The following is a 20,938-nucleotide window of genomic DNA, read 5'->3' as shown; positions in this document are numbered from 1 at the left end:
GAAAAGAGGGAGAAACAGAATTGGTTTTTACAGCTGGATGTGGTGAAGCACATCTATAATAGCAATGACTTGGGAGGCTGAGGCAAAAAGATGGCAAGTTCCGGAAAGCCTCCAACACTTAGTGAGATGCTACCTCAAAATAAAAAAATAAGGACTGGTGATATAGCTTGGTGGTAAAGTGCCCTGGGGTTCAACTCCCAGTACCAGAAGGTGAGGAAAAATAGAAGAAAAAAATTTTTTTAAGGTGGAAGCAAACATTTAAATGCTGACAGGAATCACTAAGAAAGGGAGAAGTTAAAGACACTGAAGTTATTAGAAGAAATTATTAATTGTGTAAGATTACTAAGAAGTCTGGGATCCAGAAGCACAAGCCTAGGTGGGTACTTGAAAGTAGAAAATATAAAGACTATAGACACAGGTATGAAGCTGTATAACTTAAGGATATTTTTTTCAAGACTATTAGCATCTATTTTCTCTGTAAGGTATAATGCAAGATTATTACCTAGAATAAATGGGCTGGAAGTCAGAAGAATGAATAAGTAGTTCATGTGGAATGCAGAAATAATAAATACAGACTGCTTTCCATACTCCTTAAGAGCAGGGATACCGCTTAGGTTTATTTCCCCAGTATTTATCACAATGCATGGCAAATAAAAGACCTTCAAAAATACCAAATATTGACTTCAACATCCTGTCTTTTGCAAATTGCACTGCTAAAATAAGTTCGTTTAACAGTACCTTGAATAATTTCTCAACTTCTTGGTCTATAATTACATTGAAACATATCCATAAGCTCAAAATATTTAATGGAAATTTAGTGGCTTAGTTTTTCTACAAAGTTAAATGTATTTCACTAATTAAAAAACAAAATTTAAATCATTATCCTAACTATTACATTTCTCAATCTTTGGGGGAGAAACTCATTATTATTCTAAAGTATGTTCAGAGGCCATTTCTTACTACAATTCTGTCAGGGAGTTTAAATACAGGGTGCTTCTATTCATGTAACACTATAGTGATTTGCTGAGGCTTTTCTTCAACTACTTCCTTTTTTTTTTATTGGTTGTTCACAACATTACAAAGCTCTTGACATATCATATTTCATACATTAGAATCCAGTGGGTTATGAACTCCCATTTTTACCCCAAATACAGATTGCAGAATCACATCGGTTACACATCCACATTTTTCATACTGCCATATTAGTGACTGTTGTATTCTGCCACCTTTCCTATCCTCTACTATCCCCCCTCCCCTGCCCTCCCATCTTCTCTCTCTACCCCATCTACTGTAATTCATTTCCCTCCATGTTTATTATCCCGTTCCAACTACTTCTTAACAGAGGCATTTTTTTAATCTCCTACCCTATAGTAGTAGGATTTGTGTTCTTTAATCCTACAAGTTCCCTTTCAAAAACAAAACAATACAAATACTACAGATATTCAATTATATCTTTTGAAATAGTTTCAACTACTTGACATCAAAAACAAATCTCAAAATAGGTGAGCTCTTACAAGTTGATAAGCTTTTGTCAACAGGGGTGCTTGACTTTAGGAATCAATATATCAGATGCCTGTTGTAACTTAAAACCAGCCAAAGCATCAAGCAAATTATTACTAGTAATGCCGACACAAGTGGGTTCAAAGTCAGGAAACCAATGATTCCTTTGACACAGGAATAAGAAGTTTCATTAGGAAGCATGACAGTAACTCTCAGTCATCACTTTTTTCTTCAAAATTACAGAATTACAAAATAAACTCAAATATGTGAGGTTTTAGAATATTAAAAACCCTGCTATAGAAATGCTTCACTTTATTTAACTTAGTTTTTTTTTAAAGGCCAATGTTTCTTTGGAAACAGAGATTTTCTGAAGATTTATTAAAACATTAATTTCAGGGCTGGAGTTGTGGCTCAGCGGTAGAGCACTATCTAGCACCTGCAAGGCCCTCAACACCACATTAAAAAAAAAGTATTGTGTTCAACTACAAAAAACAAAATATTAAACAAAAAAACATTACTTTCATCACATGTTGCCAGTTATTTTCAGATTGGGAGCAGGTCTATGTATGGAATGTAATATCCAAATGACCAGAGTTAAATAAACTGAGTGTAATTTCTTCTGTTTTTGTCAGAGTAGAAGAAAGTCTTTCCCCAGTGGATAGATAACAGCAGCCCCCTCAAAACTAAATAAAAACATATTTTTTTTACATTCAGCAGTATGTAAGAAATGAAGTCTTTACATATAGTATCTCATTTAAATTTAATTATGTATATTTAATATTAAGGATATTTTATCTTCTACTGGTGCACGTGGTGCACACCTGTAATCCTAGTGAATAGGGAGGTTGAGTCAAGATAAGTTTAAAGCCAGCCTCAGCAATTTAGCAAGGTTTTAAGCAATTTAGTAAGACCCTGTTTCAAAATAAAACTGGGGATGTGGCTCAGTAGTTAAGCATCCCTGTATTCAATTCCTGGTATTAGAAAATAAAAATTCTATCTTCTACTTTACTAATGAGGACACCAAAACCAAATAAGGTCAAGTAACAAGTTGGTAGCAGAGCTCTACCATTAATTAACTTCATTACACTGCTTCTGGTTTATTAGAAGTATCAAGTCTTGGGGCCTAGAACACAGCAGGGAATCAAAAAAAAAAAAAAAAACCTGGGAGTGAGACTGAAAAGTATATTCAAATAGCTTTGTTAGTGGTTATGTTAACAGCATTCACTTTGAGTGCCTTCCCTCTAGTTAAGTAACAAAACCATCCCAAAATCTTAAGGGTGTCAAGCTATTGGTTATCATTGTTCTTTACAATCATCTTTTTACAATCATCTTCAGAATTCAAATATTTTATATTTCCAATTATGCAAGTATTATAATTATTAAATATTATGGGTTTAAAAATGTGATTAACAAGCAATGAAAATAGAACAAGAGGGAAATAGAAGATGTATAAATTTCAGCCTATCAAAACATGTTTATATAACTTTCCTTCACACAGAAAACAGTAGCAATATTTACCTACATCACAAAGTTGCAACAAAAAGTGATATTAGCAAATGAAAATACTAAGTAAATAATTATATGAAATGCAATAAAGCAAAGTACCATTATTAAGTGAGGTTAATCTTGGTGGCTGTGGTTACAGTAGGCATCCTTGCCTACTGTGGACCATTGGACCACTGGACCAGAATGGGCTAGCAACCCTTCTGAATCTGGGAAGCAAATGGTGCAGCACCTGCCTATAGTGCTAAATTAAATAAGACTGGGATGGAAAGAAGGTCTGCCCGACCATTTGCTTCTGGTTCTCAGCATTCAATATTGGAAGCATGACACACATGCAAACTAATCCAGATTTTCTTAGAACACAAATACTATTGAAAAGAACAAGATATAAGAAGAAATCAGAAATGGGAAGTTTTAGATAAAGCTGAACTCCATTGTATAAAAACTCTTTTTTAAAAGAGTCTCATTGTGATCTAGTAAACTTTCATTTTCATATAAATATACATCAGAAACCAAGTCTCTGCAGACAAGATTCAGAACTGTCTTCTTTATTCATAAAAATATATAGATTTCTCTTCATATTTTCTCCTTTCAAGAAATTCAACTGCAAATGGATATGTATATATACCTCACCCTTGACACTTCCTATAGCACTGAGTTTCTCCTTTGTATTACTCAAAAAGACTTGTTTCTGCTACAAATCGTCCCTAACAGGTCTTCCCACGTACTACCCAAATTCATGAACAATTCTCTTCAAAATTTCAGTCTTAAATGCAAATATAAACAGATCCTTTCATCATCGCTGGGGATACATGTCAAATGAAGAATGCTTTCCTAGTATGCAATAGGCCCTGGGTTTAATCCTAGCAACACAAACAAAATTCCTGTCTCAATCTGTAAAACAAAATTTATAATTTATCAACACTGCATACAAGATAGTTTCTCAGGTTGCTACAGTCCTCCTTCTGTTCTTTTGCGTGGCAAACTCCTATGCAATACAAGATCCATTAAAGTTTTCTTTGTGAGGCTTTCTCCAACTCTTAAGCAGCTAGGGGCCTCCGACTGTACTCTTTGCCATAATTCTAAATCTTATTTTAACATTTTCACACTATACCAGATTTCTTCTTTTTCCATGCCCCCTTTCCCTATAGAACTAGGAATTGAATAAACCTTTGGGCACTCTACCCCCAAAGCCACATTACCCAGCCCTTTTATTTTTTTTTAATGACTTTATTTATTTTGTGATGCTGTGGATCAAACCCAGGGCCTCACACATGCTATGTGAACACTCAACCACTGCTACATCTCCAACACCTCTCCCTGCCTCTTTGTGTTATTATTATTATTTTTTTTTGAGACAGGGTCAAGTTGCTCAGGCTTGCCTCAAATTGCAATCCTCCTGCCTCAGCCTCCTTAGAATCACAAACACGTAGCCCACCATGATCAGCTGCACCAGACATATATCTACCCCATAACCACACTGTTGTGAATTAGTTCCAGGTAAGAGACTCCTCAATCTTGACATTATCTGGCCCTAGTTTCTTAGAATTAAAAAAAAAAAAAAGTTTGTTTTCAAATTTCTTATGACCTAAAAAGATATTTTGGAATTTCCCAGGAAACTAATATTTGGTTATAACATACATTTTTTTGAAGAGTAAAGCTGAGAATAAAATTTTTATCTAATTACCTTATTGTATTAAAGCCAAAATTTATAAAAACCCTCAGGAATTGACACTTATAAAGGTTAGACAATTTAAGTCACAAAAATGCTCTTATAACTGGGCTGGGGATGTGGCTCAAGCTCGGTAAACTAAACTAAAAAATATTAAAAAATTCTGGGCTGGGGATGTGGCTCAAGCGGTAGCGCGCTCGCCTGGCATGCGTGCAGCCCGGGTTCGATCCTCAGCACCACATACCAACAAAGATGTTGTGTCCGCCGAGAACTAAAAATAAATCTCTCTCTCCCTCCCTCCCTCCCTCCCCCCACTCTCTCTTTAAAAAAAAAAAAATTCTCTCTCGCTCTCTCTCTTAAAAAAAAAAAGCTATTATAACTGATTCATATAAGTCTTCTTCAGCTCCCAGATTCAGTATTGGGATTTCAAATTTATGAGCAATGATTACCAATAAAGCCATCTCTTAGGCCAAAAGAGGCATTCAGGAAAGAAAAGCAATAGGAAACAGAATAAAAGTAGAGGAGAAAAAAGATGGCAAATTATTTCTACTATTACTACCACCATGACCCTTTTTAAAATTAAATATTGAAGATTCTTATTTAGAATATCTTATAGCCTGATAACTACTGGACATTTCTTTTTAAAAAGGAGCAATAGGTCTTCAAACTTTCAATAAGTTTCCAATGAAAAGTAATTTAACATTTGACTTGTAGCTCATCTTTTACAACTCAGACCATGCAAAAAGGATACCTGAAAGGTTTAGCTGAACATCTGGATTATCCTGAGGAAAAAAATGGATTCAGGTCCATAAACCTACTATATATATGAAAACCTCTGAGTAAAAATAGAGAATACAAAGCTTTTCCACATTTTGTAAAAGTGATAACTACAAGAGCCCAGTGGGGTCACATGGGTAGCATCCTGTAACCAAAACATTTATATTTATGCAATAAAACAAGAATATTAACATTTAAGAAAATACGTTTAAAAATACCTAAGTAACTAGGTTTTATTGCCAAAATGAATAAGAAAAAGCTTAGAAGCCTTTGATTTCAGAACTATGAAGTATTAGTTTTACTACTTCTTTCCCAATACATATGTTGTTTGAGATACACTCAAGACTAGTTAGTGGCAGAACTCACCCTAAACCCACTTCATTGACCCTTTAAAGCCAAATTCCACATATATTTTGAACCATATTTATAGTAGTTTATACACTAAATTTATTTGGCAGTCAGGATAGTGGGAGGTGTCAAATCAGATGGTTTATGCTGGGAGTGGTCAAAAACATCTGTAATCCCAGAGACTCAGGGATGCTGACACGGGAGGACCACAAATTCAGCACCCACCCCAACAACTTAGCTATAAATGCTTGAAACTATGTCATTAGTGAATCTAATGATGTAAAAATTTCAAATATTTCTCATTAGAAGTCTAGGTGAGTGCGAGGGAGGAACTTTCAGACTTAAAATAACTCTGTTACCTTTTGATCAAGTAAAACTGCCTTGAGGGAGGAATTGAGGCATTGAGGGAGGAATCAACCATCTATGTGGAACTATATCAACTTCTGTCAAAAATAAAAGTCAATTACTGTATATAAATAAATCTACTGGTGGGGCTGGGGTTGAGTGCTTGCCTCACACATGTGAGGTCCTAGGTTTGAACCTCAGCACCACATAAAAATGAGTAGGTGAAATGAAAGTATTGTGTCCAACTACAACTAAGACATTTTTTTAAAAATAAATTTATTGGTGCACTTACTAGAAAACACTTGACGAAACTGTCCTACTTGGTGTCAACTTTCTAAAACCCCAATGGAGAAATTCCTTTCAGAAGTCAGTTCTAAGAAAGTTTGTCATCCTGAAAAACTGTTATACCTCTTCCTTTTGAGAAAGGATGTTTAGTGTCTTAGAATCCATTAAAAACTTAAGGGCTATCATACCTTTACCAGGACTAGCATTCATTTAACTTTTTTGCTAATATTTACTTATACTTGCTAATTTGCTTCTGTCGTTTCAAAAATCTTTATTCAAAATGAGGTGAGTCAGCACCCTTACAGAGTATAATTATTTACAATAGGTGGACACTCATAGTATGACTGGTATAAATACAAAAATCTAGACCTAGAAAACCAAATTACTTACTAGGCATCAAGATCAAAAATGGGATTAACACCTAATTTACTCTGATTATATACAACTACTTGCATGAATATACTAGGTAAAACAATTCAAGCATTCATTTCCCCAAATTAATTTCTAATTGTAGGTTTTTATCTACTTTATTTGGCTAAAATATAATGTTTTCTGTTGCAAATCAAAAAGACAAATATTTGAAATTTTTACATTATTAGATTCACTAACAATATCTATCCCCCCTTTTTTAATTTTTTTTAATTGTAGACAGACACAATGCCTTTATTTTATTTATTTATTTTTATTTGGTGCTGAGGATTGCCTCACATATGCTGGGCAAGTGCTCTACCACTGAGCTATAACTCCAGTCCATCTTTCCCCCCATTTGATTACCCAGATTTTAGTTTTTGCTGACAATTATTCGACAACCTAATAAAAGAGAAGTTTCTAATCTTCCTGAGTTCACGTATAAGTGAATCTCAGTAGTGAATTACAAAACATATACTAGCTTCTTCTTCTTTAAAAAAAAAATCTGAATAAGATCCCTCCTGGTAGCTTCTGGTACACCTTATCTTAATCTTGATGAGGCATGCAAATAGCAGCTTCAAGATTATATGTCAAGAAGATGACACTGTTATTAGAGCTATGGCTTACAAACTAACTAAAAGACTTAAGGCCCTAAGAAAGTCACAATTCCTCCCCCAAGGTACCACAAACCCACTTGTGTCATGCTTTGTTTATACACTGAATAATTCACTATGATTTTTCAGATGTTTTCAGCAGAACTTTAAATTCATTTAAAAGCATTTATTTAAACCATAACCAATGGTGTGTGTGTGGGGGGTTCATAACGATGTTTTAAAGTTAAAAGGGACCAATTATTTAAAAAGGCAGGGATCTATCACTTCACTGGTTAATAACAAGGTTTTAATGTGAGATGGTCCTAAATATGACACCTGCCTCTATTTTTACTAATAGAAATGACCTTGGGAAAAGCCTTAACTATGGTAAATACAGATCCACTGTGCTCTACATTTGTCAGAACTTTCCTGGAAACCTAAGTCAATTTCCTGTATTCACAAGGTGGGAGGAATAGAACTTGGCCTAGGACTTCTGGGAAATTTTTTAAATGTCTAACATTTGGGGGGTTATCAGGTAGATTAGAGGGATTAGAGGTTGGGTTCAAATTACACTACTGAAAAATGGCAGAATTAAGAAGTTAGGGAGAAGCAAACTTTGGCTACATTTTAGAGGACTTCCTAATCACAATCATCCTATACTCAAATAGGCTGATTAGGAAGGTAATCATAAGTATTCAAACACAACGACTAAAGCTATAAGACCACCTACCTAGCATTTGGTAGAAAGCACACAACATAGGAAAACATACAACCTCTTTCCCAATTTTAAGAGATTGAGGTGACCATAATAGTTCTTGTGCTTTTATAGTTGCCATTTAATTATCATAATAATCCTATAAAATAAGCACCATTTTTAAAAGAAGAGGACAACAGTGAGAACAACTAACTTAAGTTGATCATGGTAACATAATGTGTAAATGGCAAAGCTGACTTTCAAGCCCAATACATCTGACTCATTTTGGGCTCCTTTTCACTGTCTCAGCAGATCTCAACCTTGACTCACAGTAGAATCACCTCTTGAACTTAAAAGAGGAATAATGGTCAATTTAGAAGCACTAGTAAGTTCAAATGGTTGGAAGGTAGCACATTGCTAATACAAATTTGTGAGTTTAAGTGCAGATACAAAGTTCTATCAATGACATAAGAATACAATTATCTTTTATAAGATGGTAAGAATTAAAACTGAAGACATGGTTGACTAACAGCAGCTAGTTTAAAACAGACCTGCTGGGCATAGTAGTGTATGTAATCTAAGCATCTCAGGAGGCTGAGGCAGGAGGATCTCGAGTTCAGAGCCAGCCTCAGCAATTTAGTGAGGCCCTAAGCTTTTTAGCAAGACCCTAAGCAGTTGAGCAAGTCCCTGTCTTTAAATTAAAATATAAAAAAGGGATGGGGATGTGGCTCTATAGTTAACCATCCCTGGCTTCAATTTCTAGTAAAACAAAACAAAACAAGACAAGACATAATCCTAAATTTAATATAGAACTAATCTTAATCCTATACAAGCATGGTGAGAAGAAGCTAGGTAACAATTGCTAATAGTATTCCTATTTTTGAAAGTATGCATTGGGATTCAGTATTTGTGCTTTAAGTCCAATCATATAGTTTTGTCATCAATCAACTATTGATATTACTCAAAAGAACAGCTTATTCTTTAAAGGAAATGCACTGCACACATTTGCAAGGGCTCAAGGATATATATGTATACATGTATGTATTTTAAAATATTATAAGGTCCCACCATACTGGAACAATCCATGTAGCAGTAAGTCAATGTGGCCCTAATGTGACAACTCCATCTAGATCTTCTATATTAATAATTAAGTCCAAACAAAGTACCCTTAATATTTTATTTATCAAAAAAGCCTCAGAGATCTAATTTCTAAAAACTTGATATAAAGTACTAGAAAAAACAATAGCAAATACTATTCACTAACATATATACTAATTTTCACATAACTAAAATTTCTACCAAAAAAATAATCCACATCCAAGAATTAAGAAAAACCCATTTCACAGGTTTACTATGGCATTTTGACCCCTGGGAGATAAAATAATAATAATTCTTTTTAATAGAAAGTATTTCATCCTCAGCCAGGTGCAGGGGCTCATGCCTGTACTCTCCAATGACTTGGGAGGCTGAAGCAGGAGGATTGCAAATTCAAGGTCAGTCTCAAAAATTAGCAAAGCCCTAGCAACTTAGTGAGACCCTGTCTCAAACTAAAAAAATAAAACAGGCTGGGGATGTGGCTCAGTGCACTTTTGGGTTCAAACCCTAGTACCAAATAAGAAGGAATTCCACCATCAGATGATCATCATCATCTAAAAATCAGTCAATGAATAGTCACAATGTTCTGAGATACAAGCACTTGATAGTAGTGCACAAGCCTAAGAGGTATGTGTAGGAAGAAATCTCAAACTCACTGAGCTCCTTCTTCAAATAAAATTAGGCACAGCCAGATTAAACTAAAGATAAAAATTTCTACTCTTTCTATTCATACTCTTAACAGTGGTCTTCCATCTCATTCTATAAGAAATCCCCATCATCAAGGTGATATGCTAAGACTCTCGAATACATTCTTTTAGGAATATACTGAAGAAAAGGTTTTCAGTGGCCTCTCTTCTAACTAATGCAAAGGAGAAAGAAAATTAGATGGTGTAATTGGACAAGCTTAAAATATTTCAGTTTCTATAAAATCTGTAATGAAAACAGAACAGTAGCTCTAAACAAATTAGAATAATTTAGTTGGGCACAGTAGTGCATGCCTATAATCTCAGCAGCTCAGGAGACTGAGGCAGGAGGATTTTGAGTTCAAAGACAGCTTCAGTAATTTATCAAGGCCGGAAGCAACTCAGCAAGACCCTGTCTCTCTAAATAAAATATAAAGAAGAGCTGGGGTTGTGGCACAGTGGTTAAGTGCCCCTGGTACCAAAAAACAAACAGAAGTTAGAATAATTTCATAATTATTTAAATTGTATAAAATAAACATTTTTAAATACAGCTGGGCACAGGGGCACACACCTGTAATCCCAGCAACTTGGGAGGGTAAGGCAGGAGGATCCAAGTTTGAGGCCAGCCTCAGTATTTAGTGAGACTCTGTCTCAAAACAAAAATAAAAAGGGTTAGGAATGTTGCTCAGTTGTAAAGTGCTTCTGGGTCCAATCCCTAGTACAAAAAAAAAAAAAAAAAAAAGTAAATGCAAAAACGACAAAGTGTTAACTAGGTCTTACAAATGTTCCAGAATGAGCCAGGCATGGTGGCACATGCCTTACCCCCAGCTCCTCAGGAGGCTGAGGCAATTGATCACAAGTTGGAAACTTGTGTAGGCAACCACTTAGCTATATCTGTCTAAACATAAAATAAAAAGAACTGGAATATGTACTGTGTACTGTGGTAGAACACTTGTAGAGTATGTACAAGGCCCTGGTACTGCCCAAAAAACAAAAGGTTCCAAAATGACACCATGATTGTATATAATGAAAAAGACTATCTTTTCTAGTACTAATAAAATAATTACAACAGAGGTTAAAGATGAGAAAAGTCAAAGAAGTGCACACAGAGTTCACATTCCTTAATAATACAGACAGTCCCCAATTTAAGATAGTTCAGCTTAAAAATTCCCAACTTACGGTGTACAAGTGCACCCACACAACCATTCTTTTTCACTCTTAGTACTTAGCACTTATCATAAAATAGGCTTTGTGTTAGATAAGTTTGCCCAACTGTAGCCTAAGTGTTCTCAGCATATTTAAAATAGGCTAAGCTAAGCTATGATGTTCAGGGTGCTAAGTATATAGCATGTTTATATGACCTGGTAGTTTTTTTTCTTAGTTCATGAAGCTATAACTTCATCTTAAATCAAGGAGCATCTGTGTATATGATGCCTGGTTATTAATACCAACTTTTGAGAAACTCACATATACATGTTTGAGAAAAGACAAAAATAAACCAAAAATTTTTACGTTTGAATGATTTCTCCCTTACTCTATTACAGACATTCAATGAGTACTATTATTTTTATAATAAAATTTCAATTAAAAATATGCTTCAAAATTATAGCCCATTAGAATGAAAACTGATTTATCTTTGTATATACAATATTTACCTGGTTCCTCCTTAATGATTAGGGTCTTATTTTCTTCTGGATAGGCAACAGGTGGCTGCATCGCTGAGCAATCTTCTAAATTTGTTTCATTATTAGGTGGTATATTATAAATAAATCTCTTTGTAGTTTGGTTTTTCCTCCTTGTTTTGCCAGTGTCTTGAATTCCCTGGGAGACCATGTTATTCCAAATAAATACTTTTGTTTGACCTTGAGATTCATTTTCAGCCAATTCAGGAGAACCATCCTGGACCCAATTACTGTCATTCATTTGGTAGTTTTCTATTTGGCCCTCGTCGACATTACAACCATCATTTTCAATTTTTATATTACTTGCCAAATTGGTAAGATTCCGTGTTGCCCAAAAGCTGGCAATTTTTTGATCCCGTGAAGACAGACCATCTCTATTAACTGGTTTTCTGTTATTGTAGTCCACAACTACAGACTCCGGAGCTTCTGATTTAATGCTTATATTTAAGGCATCTTTAATGAAATTTCGGCAAGTTTGAACAACTTCACTCATTTGAAGGTAGCTGGCCACTGTCATCACTTCAATGGCATTTTGGCTTGTGAGCACCAGGTTACCAGAATACAAGAAGTCCAAGATGACTGAAAAACCTTGAACTGCAGCAATATCTAAATGGGTAGTATTGTTTTGGTTAGGGCTTTCTTTGTTTGAAACGCAATATAAAGTCTTAAAGAAACGGCTGCCTGCAACCAGGATGTTCTTATGAGCTTTAAAGATTTTCCCGCTCACCACAATGCTGACATCACAAAGAATGTCTTTCTTTCTCTGTTCATCTAGTTGTCGAAGAAGTTGATAACAATAAGAGTTCTCATTTGGCCTACTATTAAAGTCACAGTACCCCTCCTCTGATGGAATTTCTGATTCCTGTAATTGAATAAAAAACATTAATATTACATTTTAAAGTCCTTAACACAAGGAAAACATTTTCATTACCAATGTAAGTTTTTAAAATGTACTAATCAAACAATCTTGTGAGTAATCATCATGCCTTGAGATTAAAATGATCATCATCCCAAATATTAAAAGGAATGGAGTGAATAGTATGGTGCAACCCATTGCTATTAAAAGATAAATGGAACATATCTGAGAGGATCAGCAAGATTTCATTGATTTTTCTTTTCAAATATAAAATAAAGACATGATTTGAGAACTATTTAAAATCAAAATCAAAACAGCAATTATTTTCTTAAGAAACTTTCATTTATGGAAATCAAAATAGTTTGCTTAATCTCTTAATAGGAAAACAGCAATCTCCTCTATGACAGAACATAAAACATCCAAGTTATAATACAATGGAAATATCACCTAAGGTCATAAAACTATAAACTGCAAGATACGTTAACATTTCTGAATTTAAAAATCTTATAATTTTGCTTATCAATCATATAGGTATTCACTACTGTTCAATTTTGCATTGCTCTAGGTGAATTCGTATACAATAATTAAAATTGTGTGGTTCATTATAAAATATGATCTAATTTCAGAATGCTATTTGTACTATAGTTATTAATCATGTGATCTTGGAAAAGTCACTATCCCTGAGTTGTCTTCTTAAATAACAAAGCAGAACTACAAATATTAGTTTTAACAACCTTATGACTTTCTTCATTCAATGACTAGGCTGGTAAACTTCCTTCAAGCAGAGCTATAATATCCCTATAATCCTACATAGTGCTTTGCAGTTGTTAAACTTTGCTAAATAACTAATCATTTTTTTCCCAAGAGAAAAACTGCTAAGACATTTCTAGTAGAAAGGATGACAGAAGCTGGGCATAATGGTGCATGCCTATAATCCCAACAGCTCAGGAGGCTGAGGCAAGAGGATACCAAGTTCCAAGCCAGCCTCAGCAACTTAGGGAGGCTCTAAGTAACCTATGGACCCAGTCTCAAAAAATAAAAAGGACAGGCTGGATATGTTGCTCAGTGGTTAGGCCCCCCTGGTTCAATCCCGGGGTGCAGAATAAGGATGACTGAAAAGGCTGACCTTGAGTGCTAAAAATTTTTAAGTGCTAAAATTAAGTGCACAATAAATGAAGCTACACACACACATACACACACAAAATCTATTTTATGAGAATAGAGAAAAACATGGAAAAATACAGGTCCAAAAAGGACCTGAAGAGAGGAAGCAGTGGTAAGGAAGATAGGACTGCAAAAGAATTCTTAGAAACATTATTCTAAATGGTTGATTCTTAATCACAAAACTCCATTTATCAAGGAAGCTGAGGAAGAATACAAGGTTATTAGCCTTACCAATTTCAGGAGACCCTGCCTCAAAAATAAATAATAAAAAGGACTAGAAATGCAGCTAAATGATAAAGCACCCATGGGTTCAATTCCTCATACCAAAAACAAAAACAAAAAACAAACTTCATTTAACCCAACTGCAGGTGTGGCAAACGTATAGCTTTATGTCTGAATCCTGGTCAAAGGAAGCTATACACAAAATAATAGCAATTCTCTGAAACTAAAACATAGCCCATTTGAGAATCTCTGTGCTATTTCCAGGCTTGGGTGGCCAACCAAAAGAAACAAAATATTAGAATTCCAGAACACTTCAATGTTCCATAGGGATAATGGAACACTATAAGACTGCTACAAAATGAAGCAATCAGAGTAGAGAATTTCTTTTTATTTTCACTTGACTTTTAGCAGTCTCCCTAACCCCTCTTCATGTCTCAGGTGCATAATACCATTCTATCACAGCAAATCTCCCCTCTCCCCATGTCCCCCAACATCATACCAAAATGTTCCATGCTCTCAATTAGCTATTTCTCTCTCCTACCCACTCAATCCTCTGTAAAAATAAATAATAAATCAAAACAAATCCATTCATGAGCAAACTTCCAAATTTTTCATTTTTGGGGGGCAGATGAGGGAAGAGAAGTGAAGTTAAAGGGTTTTTGTTTGTTTGTTTGTTTATTTTTGGTGGTGTTGAGGATCAAACCAACAGCCTCATACATACACACAGGCTCCAAGGGGTTGCTTTACTTAACTTAGATCGTATATATAAACTAGTATGGTGTAAAATAGCAAAACATTAAGCAAATGGTAATGAAAATATTTAGTGCTCATGAATATAAAGAACTAAGACAATACTAAAATGCCTATAATAATTACAATTACAGTATAATTTTCAATAAAGCCTCATACTGTTTACTTAATCTCCCCTTTGAGACTATTTGAATGAAATTTTATTAATTTGTCTATGCTCTTTACAGAAAATTCTGAACATGAATAGGAATCTTCTTTTAGTGTAAGCCTGACACTAAACTTTATTATACATGCTGTACCTAGTCAGCAAGCTCATTTGGTTCAAAGTTCTAATAGATATTTCAGTAAAAGCATCAATATTTGAAAGAAACAAAAATTTTAAACACTGAATAAAAATTTGGCAGCACATCCATAAAGTGTTTGTGGAAGCAGCAAATTAACATTTACAAATCAAGTACCACTTAATGTTTAAATAACAAGCAGTTGGAAGCCCTTTGGGAAGTGGTTATGTCTAATTGTAACCATCTCCTAGGTTATAGTCAACATGTCCTGTATTTTCTGGATGGGTCCCATCAATTTGTATAAGAGTCTCTGCCTTCATCACACCACAATGTTCTAATTTTTTAAAAGTAACTCAGTCAAAAGCTTATGTACCAAATATTTGCCCATTCTATTTTGACATATCAAACACTATGCAACTGCTATTTTTCTCATTACTACTGTACAAGAATATTAACAATTTATACCAGCAATTTCTTTTCACTAATTATTAAAGGACTATGCTGTGTTTCAAACAACTTTTAAATATGCCCTTCAAAATGAACTGTTTCCAAGAGTATGTGTACTCTCCAAGAAGATTATTTAAAGAATTTGAGCAATACAGCTAAATATGCACATAGTAAAATAAACTGCCAATATTATTTGCCGAACCAAATAAAAGTTAAAATATTCTTAGTACTAGTAACACAATCTTACAGTAGATTCTTAAAAACTCCAGGTATTGCTCTCTTTGGTTTCTTCAATTTTCTATTTCCACATGATATTTTGGTGGCATTAGGTATCGCAGATAGTTTTTAAATATAAAGATGAAGTTTAAATATCTGCACAACTGGTATCTTCAAGCGTAGGAACTATCTAAACAAGAAGGCTTTAAAGAAATGGACATCCAGACCTAAATATGAAGTCTTAAATTTAATCTGTGAAAAGGCTCAGTAAAATCATTAATTTTAAACTGGATAAGAGCTTAGGATCAGTTCTTCCAAAGTTTAGAGAAATGTCCACTTAAATTTTAACTTATCTTTATTTCCACAGGATGCTAACAAATAAAATTAACACTTTACTCAGAGGAAAAAGCTCTTAAAAGCTTAAAAAAATCCTACTTTACTCATTCATTTAATAATCATTAACAGATGTCCTACTTTTAGTCAAAGCCTATGCTTAGAAACAAAATAATTTAGTTTCAAACTTTAAGTTAGTGTTAGTAGAGAGAACCTTTAGGTACTGAAGAAAATAAATAGATGTTATAAGAGCAGAGCCAAGGTCTTCTATTCCAGTTTTTTTATAGGTATTGTAATGTTTTTTGAGAAGAAAGGAGATCTTAGCACACTCAAAGAAGAGTGAATAAGAGGGTGAAGTAGATTCTAAGCAAATAAGACAGCATGGGGAAAAAAAAAATCCTAAAATGGTCAACAGAATCCCCAGAATTCTAGATCCATCCAAAAACTTCAAGGTGCCCCGCTCATCCCCTTATACAAATATGTACATTTTTTTCAGGGGTAAATGTTCATCATTTTCCTCAGATTTATAAAAGAATCAGATCCCTGAAAGATGAAGAAACTGCCCAGCACAGTGGTACACACCTGTATTCCAGCAATTTGGGAGGCTGAGGCACGAGGATCAAGTTTGAGGCCAGCCTGGGTAATTTAATGAGACTGTGTCTCAAAATTTAAAATTCTTGGGGCTGGGGATGTGGCTCAAGCGGTAGCGCGCTCGCCTGGCATGCGTGCAGCCCGGGTTCGATCCTCAGCACCACATACCAACAAAGATGTTGTGTCCGCCGAGAACTAAAAAATAAATATTAAAAATTCTCTCTCTCTCTCTCTCTCTCTCTCTCCTCTCTCACTCTCTCTTTTAAAAAAAATTTAAAATTCTTAAAAGGACTGGGATGTAGCTCAGTGGTAGAGTATCTGAGTTCAATCCCCAGTACCACCACACCACCATCACCCCCCACAGACAAAAAAAACCCAAAAGCCCAAAAAATGATCAAGAACCACTGCTATGGGGGGCGGGTGGGTTTGTGGCTCAGTGGTAGAGTGCTTGCCTACCATGCATGAGGCACTGGGTTCGATCCTCAGCACCACATAAATGTAAAATTAAGACATTGTGTCCACCTACAACTAAAAAATATTAAAAAAAAAAAAAGAATCACTGCTATGGGAACCTTACAGAGTCTTTAGAGTGTAAAGTGTATGTAAATAAAAGCATGGGATATATTTAGACACAGAAACAGAGATAGACAAACATATATAAATTAAAGCTGGGGATTGAACCCAGGGCCAGAGTTTTTAGAAACAATATGACAAGACTGAACTGGTAGGCAGAAGATGTGACTGTAGCAGCAATGTGGAGAATTAACATCAAACCAAGTCTGCAGATCCTATGACCAATACTGAATCTACTGTTAATAGTACAATGTACGTACAAGCAACAAGAACCTTAAGTAGGGAAGACAGATATTAATGGAGGGTGGCAGCAATGTGGAGGATTAAATCAAACCTAGTCTGCAGATCCTGTGACCAATACTGAAGCTACTGTTAATAGTACAATGTATGTACAAGCAACAAGAACCTTAACTAGGGAAGACAGATATTAATGGAGAGGGATAGGCAGAACCTAATAAAAAACTGAAAGGTTAAATCAGCAGAATTTTTTAATTTTTTTAGTTGTAAATAGATACAATACTTTTAATTTTATTTTTATATGGTGCTGAGGATCAAAACCAGTGCCTTCCATATGCAAGGCGAGCACTCTACCACTGAGGACAACCTCAGCCCAAATCAGCAGAATTTAAACGATGAAATAAATACACAGGATAAAAAGGCAGGGAGGAAAACCTGTCCTGTCTTTTAGCATTCTAGTTTGAGAAATTAGATGCCAACTTGTAGAGAAAACAAGACCACTACCTGGTCTCAGCCCTTGTAAGGAACAGAAGAAGAGAAGCTAACTTTTGCTGCAAGTAATACAAACTTCAAACAGCTTAAAATCAATCCATTAGTGAGAGGAAAAGGTTGTTTAGCTAAAAATCAACAAGTAATATTTACTTCTGTACTCAGAATTACAGACCTTTTTCAATAAATGATTAGCAGAGAGGACATTTCCAATATAATCAAAGTGTAATGTAAAAAGTATTAAAACGTCCAAAATCTGCATTTTGTTGCAACCCAACAGAACAGCATGTTAGAAGAAAACATTAGTTTCCACTTCTAAATTCAGATTTTAGGGAAAAAAAATCAAATTTGATTTATAGAATATGACAATAAACGAGGCTATAGCAAATGGGATAATAAATAATACCTGCTAGTGATACTAATTATAATAGTTGGTAGAGAAAACAGGAAGCTCTACTCCTTTGCAGTATTCTATCACCTCTATGATGTCCTTCAGTAATGACATTCTCTTTTGTAGCTTAAGCAGCTCCCCAGAAATTATAATTCTGTGGTGGTGGTGAGGAGATGAACTTCATGTAATTTTAACATCCAGCCAACTCTGATTATCAAAGATATGCTTCATTACTAGCTCCCTCCTCAAATTCTAAACAACCCACAGCACAAAACACAGGTGCCACTAACCAAAAACACATACACATTTGATCATACTTTTCTCCTACTTAAAACTGCTATTGTTGCCCATTTGTTAACAGAAAATGCAATCTTTAAAACATAAAGAGATCCTCATGACCTATTCACACTTAATTTTTCATCCTGCTCACTAACCAAACTATCCCTTTTCTCAGATACATGAAGACACCATTATTCACTTTCCTCATGCTGCTTCAAACTGCAATGCCAGAATGCCCTTTCCTCCTTGTCAATGCCTATTTATTTAACACAGTTCGGTTCAAGAACCAATTCTGTGAGCTTTTTTCCAACCCACTGCATGTAAAACTGATTGCCTGATTCCCTTTAGTGTCTTCACTGTACCCTGAACATGACAGTATCTTATTTTTATCATCATGTCTGTTGTTACTAGATTACAAGTTCCTTGAGGGCAGAGAAAATCTTATAAGTTTTTTTTATCTTCAGTGCTTTGCTTTTACCTAATATAGATAAATTTAAGAAGATGCCAATCCTAGATATACAATAAGGTATATTACCAAACATTTGAAAAACAAGGATTTTTACGTACACAATGAATAAATGAATTACAATCATTATACAATGGTAATTTATTAAACCACAGGCTCATCCTTAAATATATTATTTCTCCTTTTCAAAGGTCTTTCAGACTTTCTTCCTAAACGGTTAGAACAACCTTGAAGGCCTAATTTTTGCCCAAAATAAAGAAGGCTGGTAGATATGACTTATCTTCTTTATTTGTTCCACCTGGCATCAAAATCTCAATCAGATCACTGATCTGAATTCACTATTTCTGGATGTTACAGTAATTATTTGGGTGCATGTTGTAGGTTTACTAAACCGGAAGGGGTTGACAGAAGAAATGATTTAGGAAATGAAAATTTCACAACTGGGCAGAAAGTGGTTTGAGCTGGTGAGAAAGTGGATGCCTCAGGAGGCTAAGGCAGGAGGATCATAAACTTGAGGCTAACCTATGTAACTTAACAAGACTGGGCCTCAAAATAAAAAGTAAAAAGGGCTGGGGATGTAGCTCAGTGGTAATGTGATCCTGGGTTAAATCCCCAGTATCAAAAAATAAAAATGGTTTGAACCAAGACACAGAAGTCAAAACTGTAATTAAAGCAATTTTAGAGTCCTCTAGGCCAAATGGTCAAATCATGAATGAGCTAATCATTGACTGACTATGAAAAGATAGTCCAGTTACTCAAAACTGTAGATCCCAGCTGGGCATAGAAGCAAAGGCCTATAATCCAACCTACTTGAGAGACTGAGGCAGGAGGATCACAAGGTTGAGACTGATCTGGGCAATTTAGCAAGATCCTATCTCAAATAAAACAAAGGCTGGGGATATAGCGCTTAGGGCATGCCTAGCATGGTAGTGGTTAAAATCCCCACTACAAGAAAAAGAATCTGTAAGTCCTTACCACTACCACCCCACAAAACCCAACAATACATTTTCCTCATATCCAAATACAGAACACCTCTGAATACAAATTCAGGAAGCATGTTTAAAAAGACTCTCCAGCAGTAGTCTAATTTAAAGAGTAGTCTAATTTAAAGAATACAAATAAATAGTCATCATGCCTACAGTTCCAGCTATTTGGAAGACTGGAGAATGGTTTCGGATCAGGAGTTTGAGGCCAATCTGAATAATTACCAGGAGATCCCCATTAAAAAAAAAAAAAAAAAAAAGGTCAAAATTTTTCTCCCAGCCCTTCCCCCCTGTACTGGATTTGAACTCAGGGCCTCTCATTAAGTGCCTCTCAAATGTAGGGAAGCAATCCACCACTGAGCCATGTATCTCTAGCCCTTAAAAAAAAAATTTTATCTTGAGATGGGGCCTCACTAAATTGCTGAGCCTGGCCTTGGACTTGGATATTTTTTTTTTGCCTCAACCTCCCAAGTCACGTATGCACATGCAATATCATATACAAAATACCAAACTTTTTAAAGGTTATGTTCAAATATTTTTGGTCACCACCAAAAAAATTAACAAGCGACTTTTCTTGTTTATAGAAAGCATGAGAAATAAAAATAACCCTTCGTGATAATTACTAAGATACTCAAACACCTCTCAAAAAACCAGACCTTTTTAAAAGAAAAGGGGTTGGGGGTATATCTCAGTGGTAGAGTGCTTGTCTAGTATGCACAAGGCCTTGAGTTCGATCCTCAGCACCCACCAAAACAACAATGATGGAAAAAATAAAGGGAATGAACTACTTTAAGCCTCTAAATTCTTGCCTGAATTCCAAAATTCTCAATTTAATGTTAAAACAATATAAAGCAAATGCAAGATATTCTTTGGGAAGCCAAGAAAAATTACATGATGAGGGGCAGGCTCAAAATGGCTAAGTCTGGGGGTATAAAAATGGAAAATGGTTTGTTCTCGAGAATCAAGAGTGAATCCATGAAAAAGACTTCAAAGCTGAAAAAAACTGGTGACACTAATTTATGATGTAACAGGCCACAAAAAAGTTCTCAGGGTTGGAGGTGTACCTTAATGGTAG

General features: G+C 35.0%; 1 protein-coding gene across 2 annotated transcripts in view; it reads right to left on the bottom strand.

Annotated features, from left to right (window-relative positions):
* ZBTB10 (zinc finger and BTB domain containing 10) overlaps positions 1-20,938 on the bottom strand; it is a 39,243-nt gene that overhangs the window by 13,789 nt on the left and 4,516 nt on the right. For both annotated transcript variants that reach the window (XM_081265955.1, XM_081265954.1), the window contains exon 2: positions 11,559-12,447. In XM_081265955.1, coding sequence (XP_081122081.1) covers positions 11,559-12,447 — 889 coding nt within the window. The remainder of the gene's footprint in view (positions 1-11,558; positions 12,448-20,938) is intronic.

Source organism: Spermophilus citellus (assembly GCF_964194105.1).
Source record: "Spermophilus citellus genome assembly, chromosome: 14".
Taxonomy (NCBI): Eukaryota; Metazoa; Chordata; class Mammalia; order Rodentia; family Sciuridae; genus Spermophilus; species Spermophilus citellus.
The sequence above is the reverse complement of the archived record's forward strand: the minus strand, read 5'-3'. Positions and strand labels throughout refer to the sequence as shown.